Source organism: Balaenoptera ricei, chromosome 9 (genome assembly GCF_028023285.1).
Source record: "Balaenoptera ricei isolate mBalRic1 chromosome 9, mBalRic1.hap2, whole genome shotgun sequence".
NCBI lineage: Eukaryota > Metazoa > Chordata > Mammalia > Artiodactyla > Balaenopteridae > Balaenoptera > Balaenoptera ricei.
In genome coordinates, this window is record NC_082647.1 from 52,039,814 (window position 1) to 52,056,161 (window position 16,348).

At 42.4% G+C, this 16,348-nt stretch overlaps 1 protein-coding gene across 6 annotated transcripts in view; it reads left to right on the forward strand.

Annotated features, from left to right (window-relative positions):
* The window catches only part of GSDME (gasdermin E), a 110,227-nt gene that overhangs the window by 23,694 nt on the left and 70,185 nt on the right, over positions 1 to 16,348 (forward strand). For all 6 annotated transcript variants that reach the window (XR_009505026.1, XM_059933771.1, XM_059933775.1 and 3 more), the window contains one exon: positions 5,968 to 6,160. Coding sequence is in view for 5 of the 6 variants with exons in the window: in XM_059933771.1 (XP_059789754.1) it covers positions 5,968 to 6,160 (193 nt within the window). In the remaining variant the exon portion in view is untranslated. The remainder of the gene's footprint in view (positions 1 to 5,967; positions 6,161 to 16,348) is intronic.

The window sequence follows — 16,348 nt, forward strand, 5'->3', positions numbered from 1 at the left end:
GAGTTTCTGCTGAAAGATCAGATGTTAACCTTATGGGGATTCCCTTGTATGTTATTTGTTGCTTTTCCCATGCTGCTTTAAATATTTTTTCTTTGAATTTAATTTTTGATAGTTTGATTAATACATGTCTTGGCCTGTTTCTCCTTTGATTTATCCTGTATGGGGCTCTCTACACTTCCTGAACTTGACTATTTCCTTTCCCATGTTAGGGAAGTTTTCAAGTATAATCTCTCCAAATATTTTCTCAGTCCCTTTCTTTTTCTGTTCTTCTTCTGGGACCCCTGTAATTCGAATGTTGGTGCATTTCATGTTGTCCCAGAGGTCTCTGAGGCTGTCCTCCGTTCTTTTCATTCTTTTTTCTTTATTCTGCTCTGAGGCAGTTATTTCCACTATTTTATGTTCCAGGTCACTTATCCATTCTTCTGCCTCAGTTATTCTGCTATTGATTCCTTCTGGAGTATTTTTAATTTCATTTATTGTGTTGTTCATCACTGTTTGTTTGCTCTTTAGTTCTTCTCGGACCTTGTTAAACGTTTCTTTTATCTTCTACATTCTATTTCCAAGATTTTGGATCATATTTACTAACATTACTCTGAATTCTTTTTCAGGTGGACTGCGTAGTTCCTCTTCATTTGTTTTGTCTGGTGGGTTTTTACCTTTCTCCTTTATCTGCTGCATATTTCTCTGTTTTCTCATTTTGTTTAACTTACTGTGCTTGGGGTCTCCTTTTCATAGGCTGCAGGTTTGTAGTTCCTGTTGTTTTTGCTGTCTGCCCCCACAGGGTGAGGTTGGTTCAGTGGCTTGTGTAGGCTTCCTGGTGCAGGGCAATGGTGCCTGTGTTCTGGTGGGTGGGGCTGGATCTTGTCTTTCTGGTGGGCAGGGCTGCATCCAGTGGTGTGTTTTGGAGTGTCTGTGAATTTAGTATGACTTCAGGCAACCTCTCTGCTAATGGGTGGGGGGTTGTGTTCCTGTCTTGCTAGTTGTTTGGCATGGGGCATCCAGCACTGGACCTTGCTGGCTGTTGGGTGAGCTGGGTCTTAGTGTTGAGATGGAGATCTCTGGGAGAGCTCTTGCCGATTGATATTATGTGTGGCCAGGAGGTTTCTGGTGGTCCAGTGTCTTGGACTCGGCCCTCCCACCTTGGAGGCTCAGGCCCAACATCCGGCTGGAGCACCAAGACCCTGTTAGCCGCACAGCTCAGAAGAAAAGGAAGAAAGAAAAAAAACCAAAAAAACAAAAACAAAAAAACAGACAGAATCCTAGGACAAATGATAAAAGCAAACCTATACAGACAAAATCACACAAAGAAGCATATACATACACACTCACAAAAAGAGAACAAGGAGAAAAAATATATATAAAAAAAAAAGGAAGAGAGCAACCAAACCAATAAATAAATCCACCAATGATAATAAGCACTAAATAGTAAACTAAGATAAACATAAAACCAAAATCAAATCAGATGCAGAGAGCAAACCCCAAGTGTAGGGTTGCTCCCAAAGTCCACTGCCTCAGTTTTGGGAACATTCGTTTCTATTCAGGTATTCTTCAGATGCAGGGTTTATCAAGTTGATTGTGGGGATTTAATGTGCTGCTCTTGAGTCTGCATGGAGAAATTTCCCTTTTTCTGTTCTCACAGCTCCTGGGGTTCAGCGTTGGTTCTGGCCCCGCCTCTGCGTGTAGGTCACCCTCAGGAGTGTGTTACTCACCCTTACAGAAGGGGATTAAAGCAGCAGCTGATTAGGGCTCTCTTGCTCACTCAGGCTGGAGGAGGGGGTGGTTCGGTAGTCATAATTGGAATGCGAGGTGAGCCTGAGGCGGCAGAGGCCGGCATGACGTTGCAACAGCCTGAGGTGTGCCGTGTGTTCTTCTGGGGAAGTTGTCCCTGGATCATGGGACCCTGGCAGTGGCGGGCTGCACAGGCTCCTGGGGGGTGTGGATAGTGACCTGCGCTTGCACACAGAATTCTTGGTGGCAGCGGCAGCAGCGTTAGCAGTTTATGCCCGTCTCTGGGGTACGAGCTGATAGTCGTGGCTCACGCCTGTCTCTGGAGCTCTTTCAGGCTGTGCTCTGCCTTCTGTGGGCACACTGGGAAGGGATCCCCTCTCCTCACGTATCCCGAAACAAAGGTCTCGCCTCTCTGGCAGGTCCAGACTTTTTCCCGGACTCCCTCCCGGCTAGCTGTGGCGCACTAGCCCCCTTCAGGCTGTCTTTACGCAGCCAACCCCAGTCCTCTCCCTGGGGTCTGACCTCCAAAGCCCAAGCCTCAGCTCCCAGCCCCCACTTGCCCTGGTGGGTGAGCAGACAAGCCTCTCAGGCTGGTGGGTGCTGGTCGGCAGCAATCCTCTGTGCGGGAATCTCTCCGCTTTGCCCTCTGCACCCCTATTGCTGTGCTCTGCTCTGTGGCTCCGAAAGTTCCCCCTGCCCACCCCTCGTCCCTGCCAGTGAAGGGGCTTCCTAGTGTGTGGAAACCTTTCCTTCTTCACAGCTCCCTCCCAGAGGTGCAGGTCCCGTCCCTATTCTTTTGTCTCTGTTTTTCCTTTTTTTCTTTTACCCTACCCAGGTACGTGGGGATTTTCTTGCCTTTTGGGAAGTCTGAGGTCTTCTGCCAGCGCTCAGTAGGTGTTCTGTAGGAGTTGTTCTACATGTAGATGTATTTTTGATGTATTTGTGGGGAGGAAGGTGATCTCCATGTCTTTCTCCTCTGACATCTTGAAGGTCTCCCTTTTTTCTTATTGAGATATAGTTGATTCACAATATTATATTAGTTTCAGGTGTACAATATAGTGATGCAAAATTTTTATAGATTATACTCCATTTATAGTTATTAGGTAATATTGGCTATATTCCCTGTGCTGTGTAATATATTCTTATAGCTTATTTACTTTATACATAGCAGTTTGTACTTCTTAATCCTCTACCCCCATCTTACCCCTCCCCCACTTCCCTCTCCCCTTTGGTAACCACTAGTTTGTTCTCTATATCTGTGAGTCTGTTTCCTTTTTTATTATATTCACTAGTTTGTTTTATTTTTTAGATTGTACATGTTAGTGATAACATACAGTGTTTGTCTTTCTCTGATTTATTTCACTTGGCATAATACCCTCCAAGTCCATCCATGTTGTTGCAAATGGCAAAATTTCATTCTTTTCTATGGCTGTGTAGTATTCCATTGTGTGTGTGTGTGTGTGTGTGTGTGTGTATACCACATCTTCCTTATCCATTCTTCTGTTGATGGTCACCTAGGTTGCTTCCATATCTTGGCAATTGTAAATAATGCTGCTATGAACATTAGGTTGGCATAGATTCTTAAAGATAGAATTACTGGACCAGAGGTGGGGAACTTTTCCAAGACTTTTGGTACTTATTCCTACACTACTTTTTGGAACATGGTGATATATGAAAGCACCATCAGCTCTTAATTATTGGACTAGATGATGTTTGAATCTTCTTTCAGCCCTAAAGTTCTCTAATTTTGTGATTGCATCTCCCTTAAAGGGGAAAAGTGATAGAGGAGATAATTTGAGTTGACAAATAATCTCCGAACTTTCTTCCAGCTCAGCATTCTAGCCAATACTTTCTTCAGCCAGGCTCATTATCAGAGCTGTCAAGCAATGGGCAAGTGAATTGATATTAATTTTATGTCATGTTTTCCCCCTGGATGTCTGGTAGAACTCTTACTGAGTAGTGTAATAACTAAATATAAGGAAAGGCAAGAGAAAAAAAAATTCACAGAACAGTCCATGGACCCCTGAGTAATTGGAATTTCACCGCTCTGTGCTGTTGAGGTGCTTCTTTCGTGGTGTCCTGAGAGCTGTTGTTAGATGGGTCAGGCCAGTTGCAGCCCCTGCAGATTAGGAAGTCCCACATATGCTCATCATCTGAGGCCAGAGCTCACGCCTGGTTCTGTGTCCTGTTGCTGTTAGGGCTGTGATGAGAGGTGCCCTCTACTTTGTCTTCTGAGCAGATTCATGATGCCTCACCTTTGTTATTCTTGCCCCTGGCAACAACACTGGAGTGTTATGTTGCCCAGGGGTGTGGACATTGGAGGGTGGTGACTTGGTTGTCCTACCGATGGCCTGTTGGCTTCCTCACTTTTCCCTTCCACCTGCAGCAGTGGATAACTCGATGCAGACATGTGCACAAATGACGTCTGTTTCGGAGGTGTGTCTAGTGTGGCATTTTGCAGTACACAGACAGTCTTGATTGTCCTTACCTGCTGTGGGATCCAGTTTTGGGGTCAGAGTTTTCAGGAGTGGTAATAAGCCTGATTGGGACTGGAACTGGGATGTAAGGGTAGAATTTCTGTCTGTGTAGTACTTTATACAATCTAGGACTGTCCTGTTTATCAGGAAATGATGTTGCTTTGGCCTAAACCCAGTGGATCGATTGAGCACTTGCTATGTGCCAGGCTCTGTATTACATGCTTTGCATACATCAACTTCCAGTAGAACCCATCAGGTAGGTATTATTAATTATCTCCAAATTACATATGACAAAACTGAGGTTCAGGGTGATGGATGTTACCCAAGTTCTCCCAGCTAGGAATATTAGACTAGTGATAAAATCTTGAGCTCTTAACAGCTGCTATATGCTGCTTCCGAAAGCATTTCCCAGAGTGTTTGTGTTCTCAAGATGTGACTAGGAGAAGGCTTTGACTCGGGGGCATTTTCATAAGCTTCTTATTTTTCATGGAGATGATTCTCTACTTTGTAAATTTCACAGATAATGAATGGTGATTAATTCTCATTAACCCTGGTTGAGGTATAGGTTTTCTTGCCTGGGGTGAAAGAAATACAGGTGTTGGGGGCAGTGGCTGGATGGAAAGAAACGTTTCAGACTCCAGTTGGATTTGAATCCCTTATGAAGTACCGCCAGGAGCCCAGGAGAGCCTTGGGTCAGGAAAATGGAAAGGGCCAAGTATGAAGTTCCTAAGAGACTCTCAATGTAACCTTCCTGAATGATGGTGACTGACACCATTTTTAATGGTAGTATTTGGTTCATTTAAAAATGAGAACAGTAGAAATCTGGAGACATGAGGAGGCTAGCAGTTCAAGTCTGAGATCATCAGATATTTATCTTTAGTGTTCAGACAAAAAAGGGCAGATCCTGAAGGTAATCTGATAGCAATCGCCTGGTATGACCAGATGAGGAATGTGGCAGTTTCCAGGGGAGTTGATTGAAGCTGGGACACCAGCTGGGTGGTGGCATCTTTCTTAGTGTCTGGGAAGCCAGGAAGGAAGAATGGAGAGTCTGCAGCTTGTGTGTTCCAATGTGGTGTTTGAAGCAGGGAGGAAGGGCATGCCCACTGACTTTATCAGGAACACAGCGATAAGGAATTGCTTGATAAGGAGTTGAAAGACTGGGTAGAGGTCAGATATAAACAGGTAAATATGGGGAGAACTGTTTCAATGGAGATGGTAATGAAGGCCAGGGGAGTGTTCTCCAAGGCCACCAGTGAGAAGGGAGGATGCCCAAGGAAGAGGTTCAGGCGCCTGACCTGCCAGATACTGAATCAGGCGGGCCACTCCCTGGGTGGGCAGAGTGCTGGGCTGCTGTTTTCTCTGTGCTTTGGTGTTGTCCTCATCTAGTTCCTTCAGCCTGGAAAAGCACACGTTTAACATGTCCTATTTCTTTACCTGGATACTAGTTAAACAGATGTTTGCTTTAAAATTATTCAGGAAACTCTATAGATACTTTTTGTGCACTTGTCTATATGTGTGTATATTGGAATTGAAAGATGAAAAAACAAAATGTGCCCAGGAGAGTCCCTGGCCACCAGTGCATGCCATGCTCTTAGCACCCAGGTTCTTTTGCCCATACACACAGCGCGGCCGCCAGCTTTCCATCCTGAGTGCAGACCTCGTGTTTCCCACGGATTTCCGCAGGATTGGAAAGCTAGGTGACCAGAGGAACAGAGGTGGCCGTTTTGTCATTAGATTCCTCTGCATGTCTCATTCACTGTAGTGGTCGTGGAGTCGGACTTTGTGAAGTACGAGGGCAAGTTTGAAAACCATGTGAGTGGGACCCTGGAGACGGCACTGGGGAAGGTCAAGCTGAACGTTGGTGGCAAAGGCCTCGTGGAGAGTCAGTCCTCGTTTGGAAGCCTGAGGAAGCAGGAGCTGGACTTGCAGCGGCTCATTGGAGTTGCCCGGGAGAGGTAATGGGAATTCTGCTTGGCATTTTGGACTTTGACATGTCTCTCGTTTAAAGGTCGTTCTGTGGGACGTTGGCTAAAAGGGTGATGTTGGGATCTTGGCCAATCAGCAAACACTACCGAATGCCCATGTGCTGAGACTTGATGAGCAGTGCATCCTTTAGTCTGGACGTTGACTGTTCTTAGCCTGAGAGGGGAGACTTGGGAAGCATTTTAACAGGATGTTACTTCAGACAAATGTGTACTTTAAAGAAATCATACGATTTATAAAATACCAACAGTGAGAACGCTCTGTCCTACATTTCTGAATATTAATATCAGAAGTAGAAAAATCCCCCTTCTGCCCTGGCTCTTTATGATTTTCTGATTAGGAAAAGGAGAAAGCAGGTGTGGGGCTTCAGGGGAAGAGCTGGTTTTTAACTCTGAAGTCTTAAAGAAAACCCCACGTTTATTCATTGCTTAGATTTCAGTAAATACACTTTACCCCAGTGAAATGATAATACCTCATTATTTTTACCTTATGTTTATTCAACATTCCATAAGTAATTTTGCTGAGTGCCTACGACGTACCACATACTGTTCTACATGCTGGGGATGCTGCAGTGAACAGAATGCCAACATTTCTGCCCTATATTCTAGCGGGGAGAGACACAAAACATGCAACTAAGTGAAATATATAGTAGGTTGATGGTGCTCTCTGGAATGGAGAAAAACGTAGCAGAGAAGGGGGATAGAACATGCCAGGAATGGGGGCCAGAGAAAGCATCCTGGAGAAGATGGCATCAGAGCAAAGACCTGAAGCTGGGGATGGGAGCGAGCACAGGAGTGTCCTGGGCAAGAAGGCTGTAGGCAGAGGTGGTGTGATTGGGGCTGAGTAAATAGGGCAAGGGCAGGTGAGGTCAGAGGGGGTAAAGGAATGGTAGCAGGTCCCGTGGGACCTTGCAGGCCACTGGAAAGACTAACTCTTCCTCGGAGTGAGGTGGGAAGCCACTGGAAGACTTTGAGAAGGGAAGTGACAGGATCTGACTTATGTTTTAGAAGGATCCTTCTGGCCGCTGGGCTGAGGAGAGACTGGATGGGTGGGAGCTAGGAGTCCAATTGAGAGGTTATTGTAGTAATCCTGACAAGAGATGATATTTCCATTTGTACAGTAACATAGGTGCATTTTCATGTGTAATTTTATCACCCTTTTTCTTTTAAAATGGAAAATGTCAACCCAAATAAATTAAGAGAAAACTCACTTGTGTTAAGTATAGGTAGCTTATCTCCTCTTTTCCAGTGTTCTTAGGATTATATGAAATATAAAATAGGTTTGCTCACTGAATAAAATAATGTTTAAAAATTAATGAGTAAAAAATACTGTAAAACTCATGTATCAAGCATTTGGTGGGTGGATTTTGTACAGATATTGAGGATGCGTGGGCAACTGAAGTCTTCAAAACCCATTCAGCTCTCCACTAAGCTGATGCTTAACGGAGTTGAAAGACCATGGTTGTTATTTGACTATTGCCTCCTGGCACTTTCTAGAACTCCAGGACTCTACTGAGTTAGGACTCGGCAGGAATTCCCTTTCTCGGTCAGAGAACTTTAAGCTCTCTCTGGTGACACCAGGTGGAAGGGACTGCCACCTCTTTCTCTGATAGTCATGACCTTAATTATCTTTTCTCTACCGCTCTTCTTTGCTAGAGAGGCATTTTCCTTCTCTACGACAACACTGGAAAGGTATTTGTTGTTTGTCTGAAAATGAAATTTAACTGGGGGTCTTATATTTTTATTTGCTAAGTCTGGCAAATAAGGGCGAAGAGGGACGGGAGGGCTGGCTGTTGCCTCAGTCTTTAGACAGCCCTCTATAGCGTAATCCTCTTCTGCAGTCTTGTTATTTCTATTTGAAAAAACACAGTTTGGCAATGCTCTATAATCACGTTTCCCGTTATACGTTTCTCAAACACTCCTCGTGATTCAGATGTAGAAGATAGTGCCAATAGGAAGCATATGGGGAGAAGTCAGTGAGTAGAGATGGGAAAAAGTAGTCTCAGAGAAAGATGCTAAGGCCAGCAGTTATAAGGGGGGGACAGGGAGAGAGGGAGGGGAAGGAGATAGGCATCTGCTGAGTACCTACTGTGTGCCAGGCACTTTATAGACGTCATCGCATTTACTCTGCACAGCTGTCTCTTTTTAGGTTTGAGGATTTAAGGCTCAGGGAAGGAAGTGACTTGTTCTCAGTCCCGGAGCTCAATTTGGGTGCTGCAGCTGGGATTCATCCCAGGATTTTCTGGCTCCAAAACTCCTGTTCTTTCCTCTACATGATTCTTGAAGTGACTGTGAAGCAAAGGAATTGGCTGAGATAAAAGTAGTTAAAATTATAGCAGGAGATATAAAGGCAGAGGCATGAATCTGGGTCCCCAGTGAGGTTACCTAGGGGGTGTACAGTGTTCCAGGCGCTGTCCTGAACAAGCACATGTGCATAGCTGGTCTGCCCACCTGGAGGTGCCCACACTAGGGCATGAGATCACTTGGGGAGAGTTTAGACGTTCTGTTCTTTCTACAGGTGATTGGGAAAGGATGGCCTTGGTAGGGGAAGAGGGGTAGGGGCAACACCAGGAACATGGTAAAGAACAAATTTAAAGTCTAGAAATGGAAGAGGTGTCTTATCACAGAGTCACCGCTTCCTTGTTTTGTTGCTAAGAGGTAAAGTTGAGCAACAGGGGAGAGAAGAGGAGGAAGACTTGACCATAGGATGGAGATCATGTAAAACTAACATTCTTGTTACTTCACGCTGGAATGATAAATTCTAATCTACTTGTTCTGCCTGTTTTTGGACTCCCGCAACATCATCAGATTGATAAGGCTGGCTGTTTGACACATGTGTAGCCTTGGGAGTGGTGATTAGTAATGCTTAAGTACTGTCTTTCTCGAGGGCTTATCTGCCATCATTTTTATTTCAGGTCATTTAGATAAGTTGTCATCTGTATACAAGTTATTTTAGCCCTCGGCATTCAGAGTATTTGTTTTATTGTCAGTGAGATGTGTGCACATCTCAAAAACAAACTTCATCTGTCCTTGAAAAAACAGGTGCGTTCATATATAACAGTTATGTAGCATTGTCGAGCATGAAGGCAATCTATAGGACCACAGGACTTAACTTTACAGACGCCTGGCCGTGACCCCTTTGAATGAGAGCTCTATGTTTATCTTAAAACATTCTTGATGGAAAACAGGCTAAGGCCTTTCCATAATGACTCAGGTTCATGTTTTATACCTTAGATCCAGTATGATTCTGAGATAAACTCTTTAGTTTTTCCACCTTGTCTTCCATTGTCAGCTGCCATTTGTCAGTGCTTAAAGTATAACCGCCATACCCTCCCCATCTCTGCCACTGATAATTGCTTCTAATCTCCTAGTGTTTGAGGAAGTTTATTCCCGGTAAATAACTTCTGCAGACATGGTAGGTCGCTTCTGTCCCTGCCAGGTATAGGTGGAATAGTTGACCTAGAGGCTCTTTGAGGGTTTTCTCTGGGCTAAATGTAGAAGCGAGTGGACTCCGAGTGCACACATCAGTTCCTGCCCCTGGAGTTCAGGGCCTTGGTTCCAGCTGATTTCCAGAGATGGTGCCATTTTGTGCTTTCCTGACTGTTTAGGGGTTAAGGGGGGGTGTTATGGTACAGGCAGATCCCACTTTCATTCTTTGGTGCATTGTAAGGCAAATTGTGGTAAAGAAAAGATTGCATTTTTCTATGAATACATGATAATTACAAGTTTGGTTCTTCATTAAGAATTCTAACATAGGGGGCTTCCCTGGTGGCGCAGTGGTTGAGAATCTGCCTGCCAATGCAGGGGACACGGGTTCAAGCCCTGGTCTGGGAGGATCCCACATGCCGAGGAGCAACTAGGCCCGTGAGCCACAGTTACTGAGCCTGCGCGTCTGGAGCCTGTGCTCCGCAACAAGAGAGGCCGCGACAGTGAGAGGCCCGCGCACCGCGATGAAGAGTGGCCCCCACTCGCCGCAACTAGAGAAAGCCCTCGCACAGAAACGAAGACCCAACACAGCCAAAAATAAATAAATAAATAAATAAATAAAATTAAAAAAAAAAAAACTTGTTAAAAAAAAAAAAAGAATTCTAACATAAATTATATGAAACTAATATATCATGCAAGCAATGGTACGGCAATGATGAACCTTCATAATTATTTAAAATATTTTAAAATTACACCCGCAAAGTCTTACTATATCTAAATGTTTACAAATTGTACAAGTTTTACACACAAGAAAAAATTTTAAATGCTCCTATTTGTTATGGCCCACATTTGACCTCTAAAGTTACCACAATAGCTTTCTTGAGTGAAATTTCAATGTGCCATCAACTCTTTATTTAGGAGTATTTTGAGGGAAGGGATTTGGGGGCCTATCTCTTTCTTTTTTATTTTTTTAAAAATTTATTTATTTATTTATATTTTATTTTTGGCTGTGTTGGGTCTTCGTTTCTGTGCGAGGGCTTTCTCCAGTTGCAGCGAGCAGGGGCCACTCTTCATCGCGGTGCGCGGGCCTCTCACCGTCGCGGCCTCTCCTGTTGTGGAGCACAGGCTCCAGACGCGCAGGCTCAGTAGTTGTGGCTCACGGGCTTAGTCGCTCCGCGGCATGTGGGATCTTCCCAGACCAGGGCTCGAACCCGTGTCCCCTGCATTGGCAGGCAGATTCTTAACCACTGCGCCACCAGGGAAGCCCCTATCTCTTTCTTGAAAAAAAAAAACCATGCAGCAAAGTTATAACTGGTCTTTTCTACTTGATATCTTTCCCTGTGGCCAGCAGATTTTTTTAAAATTTATTTATTTTATTTATTTATTTTTGGCTGCGTTGGGTGTTTGTTGCTGCATGTGGGCTTTCTCTAGTTGCGGCGAGCGGGGGCTACTCTTTGTTGCGGTGCATGGGCTTCTCATTGCGGTGGCTTCTCTTGTTGCAGAGCACGGACTCTAGGTGCACGGGCTTCAGTAGTTGTGGCCAGTGGGCTCAGTAGTTGTGGCTCGCAGGCTCTAGAGTGCAGGCTCAGTAGTTGTGGCGCTCGGGCTTAGTTGCTCCGTGGCATGTGGAATCTTCCCAGTCCAGAGCTCACACCTGTGTCCCCTGCATTGGCAGGCGGATTCTTAACCACTGCGCCACCAGAGAAGTCCCCAGCAGATGGTTTGAAGTGATTCTGTTTACCTTTGCGCTCAATTCAGTGCTGGCACCATCTTTAAAAAAATTTTTATTTTGTATTGGAGTATAGTTGATTTACAATGTTGTGTTAGTTTCTGGTGTACAACAAAATGATTCACTTATATATATACATATATCTGTTCTTTTTCAAATTCTTTTCCCATTTAGATTATTACAGATATTGAGTGGAGTTCCCTTTGCTATACAGTGGTCCTTGTTGGTTATCTATTTTAAATATAGTGGCTTGTATATGTCAATCCCGAACTCCCAGTTTATCCCCGCCCCCTTCCTCTTTGGTAACCATAAGTTTGTTTTCTAAGTCTGTGAGTCTGTTTCTCTTTTGTAAATAAGTTCATTTGTATCATTATTTTTAGCTTCCGTATATAAGCAATATCATATACTTGTCTTTCTCTGTCTGACTTACTTTACTTAGTATGATAATCTCTAGTTGCATCCATGTTGCTGTAAATGGCATTATTTTGTTCTTTTTTATGGCTGAGTAATATTCTATTATGTGTGTGTGTGTGTGTGTGTGTGTGTGTATATATATATATATATATATATATATATATATATATATATATATACCACATCTTCTTTATCCATTCCTCTGTTGATGGACATTTAGGTTGCTTCCATGTCTTGGCTATCGCCAATAGTGCTGCAATGAACATTGGGGTGCATATATCTTTTCGAATTATGGCTTTCTCTGGATATATGCCCAGGAATGGATTGCTGGATCATATGGTAGTTCTATTTTTAGTTTTTAAGGAACCTCCATACTGTTCTCCACAGTGGTTTTACCAATTTACCTTCCTACCAATAGTGTAGGAGGGTTCTCTTTTCTCCACACCCGCCCCAGCATTTATTTTTGGTAGTCTTTTTGATGATGGCCATTCAGACTGTTGTGAGGTGGTACCTCTTTGTAGTTTTAATTTGAATTTCTCTAATAATTAGTAACATTGAGCATCTTTTCATTTGCCTCTTCGCCATCTGTGTGTCTTCTTTGGAGAAAGGTCTATTCAGGTCTTCTCCCCATTTTTTTATTGGGTTGTTTGTTTTTTTAATATTGAACTGCATGAACTGTTTGTATATTTTGGAGATTAATCCCTTGTCGGTCGCTTCATTTGCACATATTTTCTCCCATTCTGAGGGTTGTCTTTTCGTTTTGTTTATAGATTCCTTTGCTGTGCAAAAGCTTTTGAGTTTAATTAGGTCCCATTTGTTTATTTTTGTGTTTATTTCCATTACTGTAGGAGACGGATCCAAAAAGATACTGATGTGATTTATGTCAAAGAGTGTTCTGCCTATGTTTCCCTCTAAGAGTTTTAAAGCATTCAGCCTTACATTTAGGTCTTTAATCCATTTTGAGTTTATTTTTGTGTATGGTGTTAAGGAGTGTTCTAATTGCATTCTTTTACATCTAGTTTTCCAGTTTTCTCAGCATCACTTATTGCAGAGACTGTCTTTTTCTCCATTGTATGTTCTTGCCTCCTTTGTCATAGATTAGTTGACCATAGGTGCATGGGTTTATCTCTGGACTTTCTATCCTGTTCCATTGATCTATATTTCTGTTTTTGTGCCAGTACCATATTGTCTTGGTGACTGTAGCTTTGTAGTATAGTCTTCAGTCAGGGAGTCTGATTCCTCCAGCTCCACTTTTTTCCCTCAAGACTGCTTTGGCTATTCGGGGTCTTTTGTGTCTCCATACAAATTTTAAAACTTTTTGTTCTAGTTCTGTGAAAAATGCCATTGGTAATTTGATGGGGCTTGCATGGAATCTGTAGTTTGCCTTGGGTGGTATAGTCATTTTGACAGTATTGATTCTTCCAGTCCAGAAACATGGTATATCTTTTCGTCTGTGTCATCTTCGATTTCTTTCATCGGTGTCTTATAGTTTTCTGAGTACAGGTCTTTTGCCTCCTTAGGTAAATTTATTCCTAGGTATTTTATTCTTTTTGATGTGATGGTCAGTGAGATTGTTTCCTTAATTTCTTTTTCTGATCTTTCAGTGTTAGTGATAGAAATACAACAGATCTCTGTGCGTTAATTTTGTATCCTGCAACTTTACTGAATTCATTGATGAGCTCTAGTAGTTTTCTGGTAGCATCTTTAGGATTTTCTGTGTATAGCATCATGTCATCTGCAAACAGTGACAGTTTTACTTCTTCCTTTCCAGTTTGGATTCCTTTTATTTCTTTTTCTTCTCTGATTGCTGTGGCTAGGACTTCCAAAACTTTGTTGAATAGAAGTGGCGAGAGTGGACATCCTTGTCTTGTTCCTGATCTTAGAGAAGTGCTTTCAGCTTTTCACCATTGAGAATGATATTAGCTGTGGGTTTGTCATATATGGCCTTTATTATGTTGAGCTAGGTTCCCTCTATACCAACTTTCTGGAGGTTTTTTTTTTTTTAATCATAAATGGGTGTTGAATTTTGTCAAAAGCTTTTTCTGCATCCATTGAGATGATCATATGGTTTTTATTCTTTAATTTGTTAATATGGTGTATCACATTGATTCATTTGCATATACTGAAGAATCTTTGCATCCCTAGGATAAATCCCACTTGTTCATGGTGTATGATCCTTTTAATGTATTGTTGGATTTGGCTTGCTAGTATTTTGAGGATTTTTTTAGTCTGTGTTCATCAGTGATATTGGTCTGTAACTTTCTTTTTGTGTGGTAGCTTTTGTTTTGGTATCAGGGTGATGGTGGCCTTGTAGAATGAGCCTGGGCATGTTCCTTCCTCTACAAGTTTTTGGAAGAGTTTCAGAAAGATAGGTGTTAGCTCTTCTCTAAATGTTTGATAGAATTCACCTGTGAAGCCATCTGGTCCTGGACTTTTGTTTGTTGGAAGTTTTTAAATCACAGTTTCAGTTTCAGTACTTGTAATTTGTCTGTTCATATTTTGTATTTCTTCCTATTTCAGTCTTGGAAGGTTTTGCTTTCCTAAGAATTTTCCATTTCTTCTCGGTTGTCCATTTTATTGGCATATAGTTGCTTGTAGTAGTCTCTTATGATCCTTTGTATTTCTGTGGTGCCTGTTGTAACTTCTTTATCATTTCCTTTTTTTCTTTCTTTTTTTTTGTTTTGGCTGCTTTGGGTCTTCGTTGCTGCGCACTGGCTTTCTCTAGTTGTGGCACGCGGGGGCTACTCTTTGTTGTGGTTTGTGGGTTTCTCATTGTGGTGGCTTCTCGTTGCAGAGCATGGGCTCTAGGAACGCGGGCTTCAGTAGTTGCAGCACGTGGGCTCAGTAGTTGTGGCATGCGGGCCCTGGAGCATGCAGACTTCAGTTGTTGCGGTGTGTGGGCCCAGTAGTTGTGGCCCACGGGCTCTGGGGTGCATGGGCTTCAGTAGTTGTGGTGCATGGGCTCAGTAGTTGTGGCTCATGGGCTCTAGAGCACAGGCTTAGTAGTTGTGATGCATGGGCTTAGTTGCTCCGCGGCATGTGGGATCTTCCTGGATCAGGGATCGAACCCTTGTTCCCTGCATTGGCAGGTGGATTCTTAACTGTGGTGCCACCAGGGAAATCCCTCCTTTTTCATTTCTAGTTTTATTGATTTGAGCCCTCTCTTTTTCTTTTTCTTGCTGAGTCTGGCTAAAGGTTTATCAATTTTATTTATCTTCTCAAAGAACCGGCTTTTAGTTTCATTGATCTTTTGTATTGTTTTCTTTGTCTCTATTTCATTTATTTATGCTTTGATCTTTCTGATTTCTTTCTTTCTACTAACTTTGGGTTTTGTTTCTTCTTCTTTGTGTAGTTGCTTTAGGTGTAAGTTTAGGTTGTTCATTTGTGATTTTTCTTGTTTTCTGAGGTAAGATTGTATTGCTATAAACTTCCCTCTTAGAAGTACTTTTGCTGCATCCCATCGGTTTTGGATCGATGTGCTTTCGTTGTCATTTGTCTCTAGGTATTTTTTGATTTCCTCTTTGATTTCTTCAGTGATACATTGGTTGTTCAGTAACATTGTTTAGCCTCCATGTGTTTGTACTTTTTACAGTTTTTTTCCTGTTATTGATATCTAGTCTCATAGCGTTATGGTCAGAAAAGAGCTTGATGTGATTTCAGTTATCTTAAATTTACTGAAGCTTGATTTGTGGCCCAAGATGTGATCTATCCTGGAGAATGTTCCATGTGTACTTGAGAAGAAAGTGTATACTGCTGATTTGGGATGGAATGCTCTATAAATATCAATTAAGTCCATCTGGTGTAATGTGTCGTTTAAGGCCTGTTTCCTTATTGATCTTCTGTCTGTATGATCTGTCCATTGGTGTAAGTGGGATGTTAAAGTCCCTCACTTTTACACCTGTTGATTTCCCCTTTTATGGCTGTTAGCATTTGGCTTATGTATTGAGGTCCTCCTATGTTGGGTTCATATATATTTACAATTGTTATATCTTCTTCTTGGGTTGATCCCTTGATCATTATGTAGTGTCCTTCTTTGTGTCTTGTAATAGTCTTTATTTTAAAGTCTGTTTTGTCTGATATGAGAATTGCTGCTCCAGCTTTCTTTTGATTTCCATTTGCATGGAATATGTTTTTCCATCCCCTCACTTTCAGTCTGTATGTGTCCCTAGGTCTGAAGTGGGTCTCTTGTAGACAGCATATATATGGGTGTTGTTTTTGTATCCATTCAGCAAGCCTGTGTCTTTTGGTTGGAGCATTTAATCCATTCCCATTTAAGGTAATTATCGATATGCATGTTCCTATTACCATTTTCTTAATTGTTTTGGGTTTGTTATTGTAGGTCTTTTCCTTCTCTTGTGTTTCCTGCCTAGAGAAGTTCCTTTAGCATTTGTTGTAAAGCTGGTTTGGTGGTGCTGAATTCTCTTAGCTTTTGCTTGTCTGTAAAGCTTTTGATTTCTCCATCAAATCTAAATGAGAGCTTTGCTGGGTAGAGTCTTCTTGGTTGTAGTTTCTTCCCTTTCATCACTTTAAATATATCGTAACACTCCCTTCTTGCCTGCAGAGTTTGTGCTGAAAAATCAGCTGATAATCTT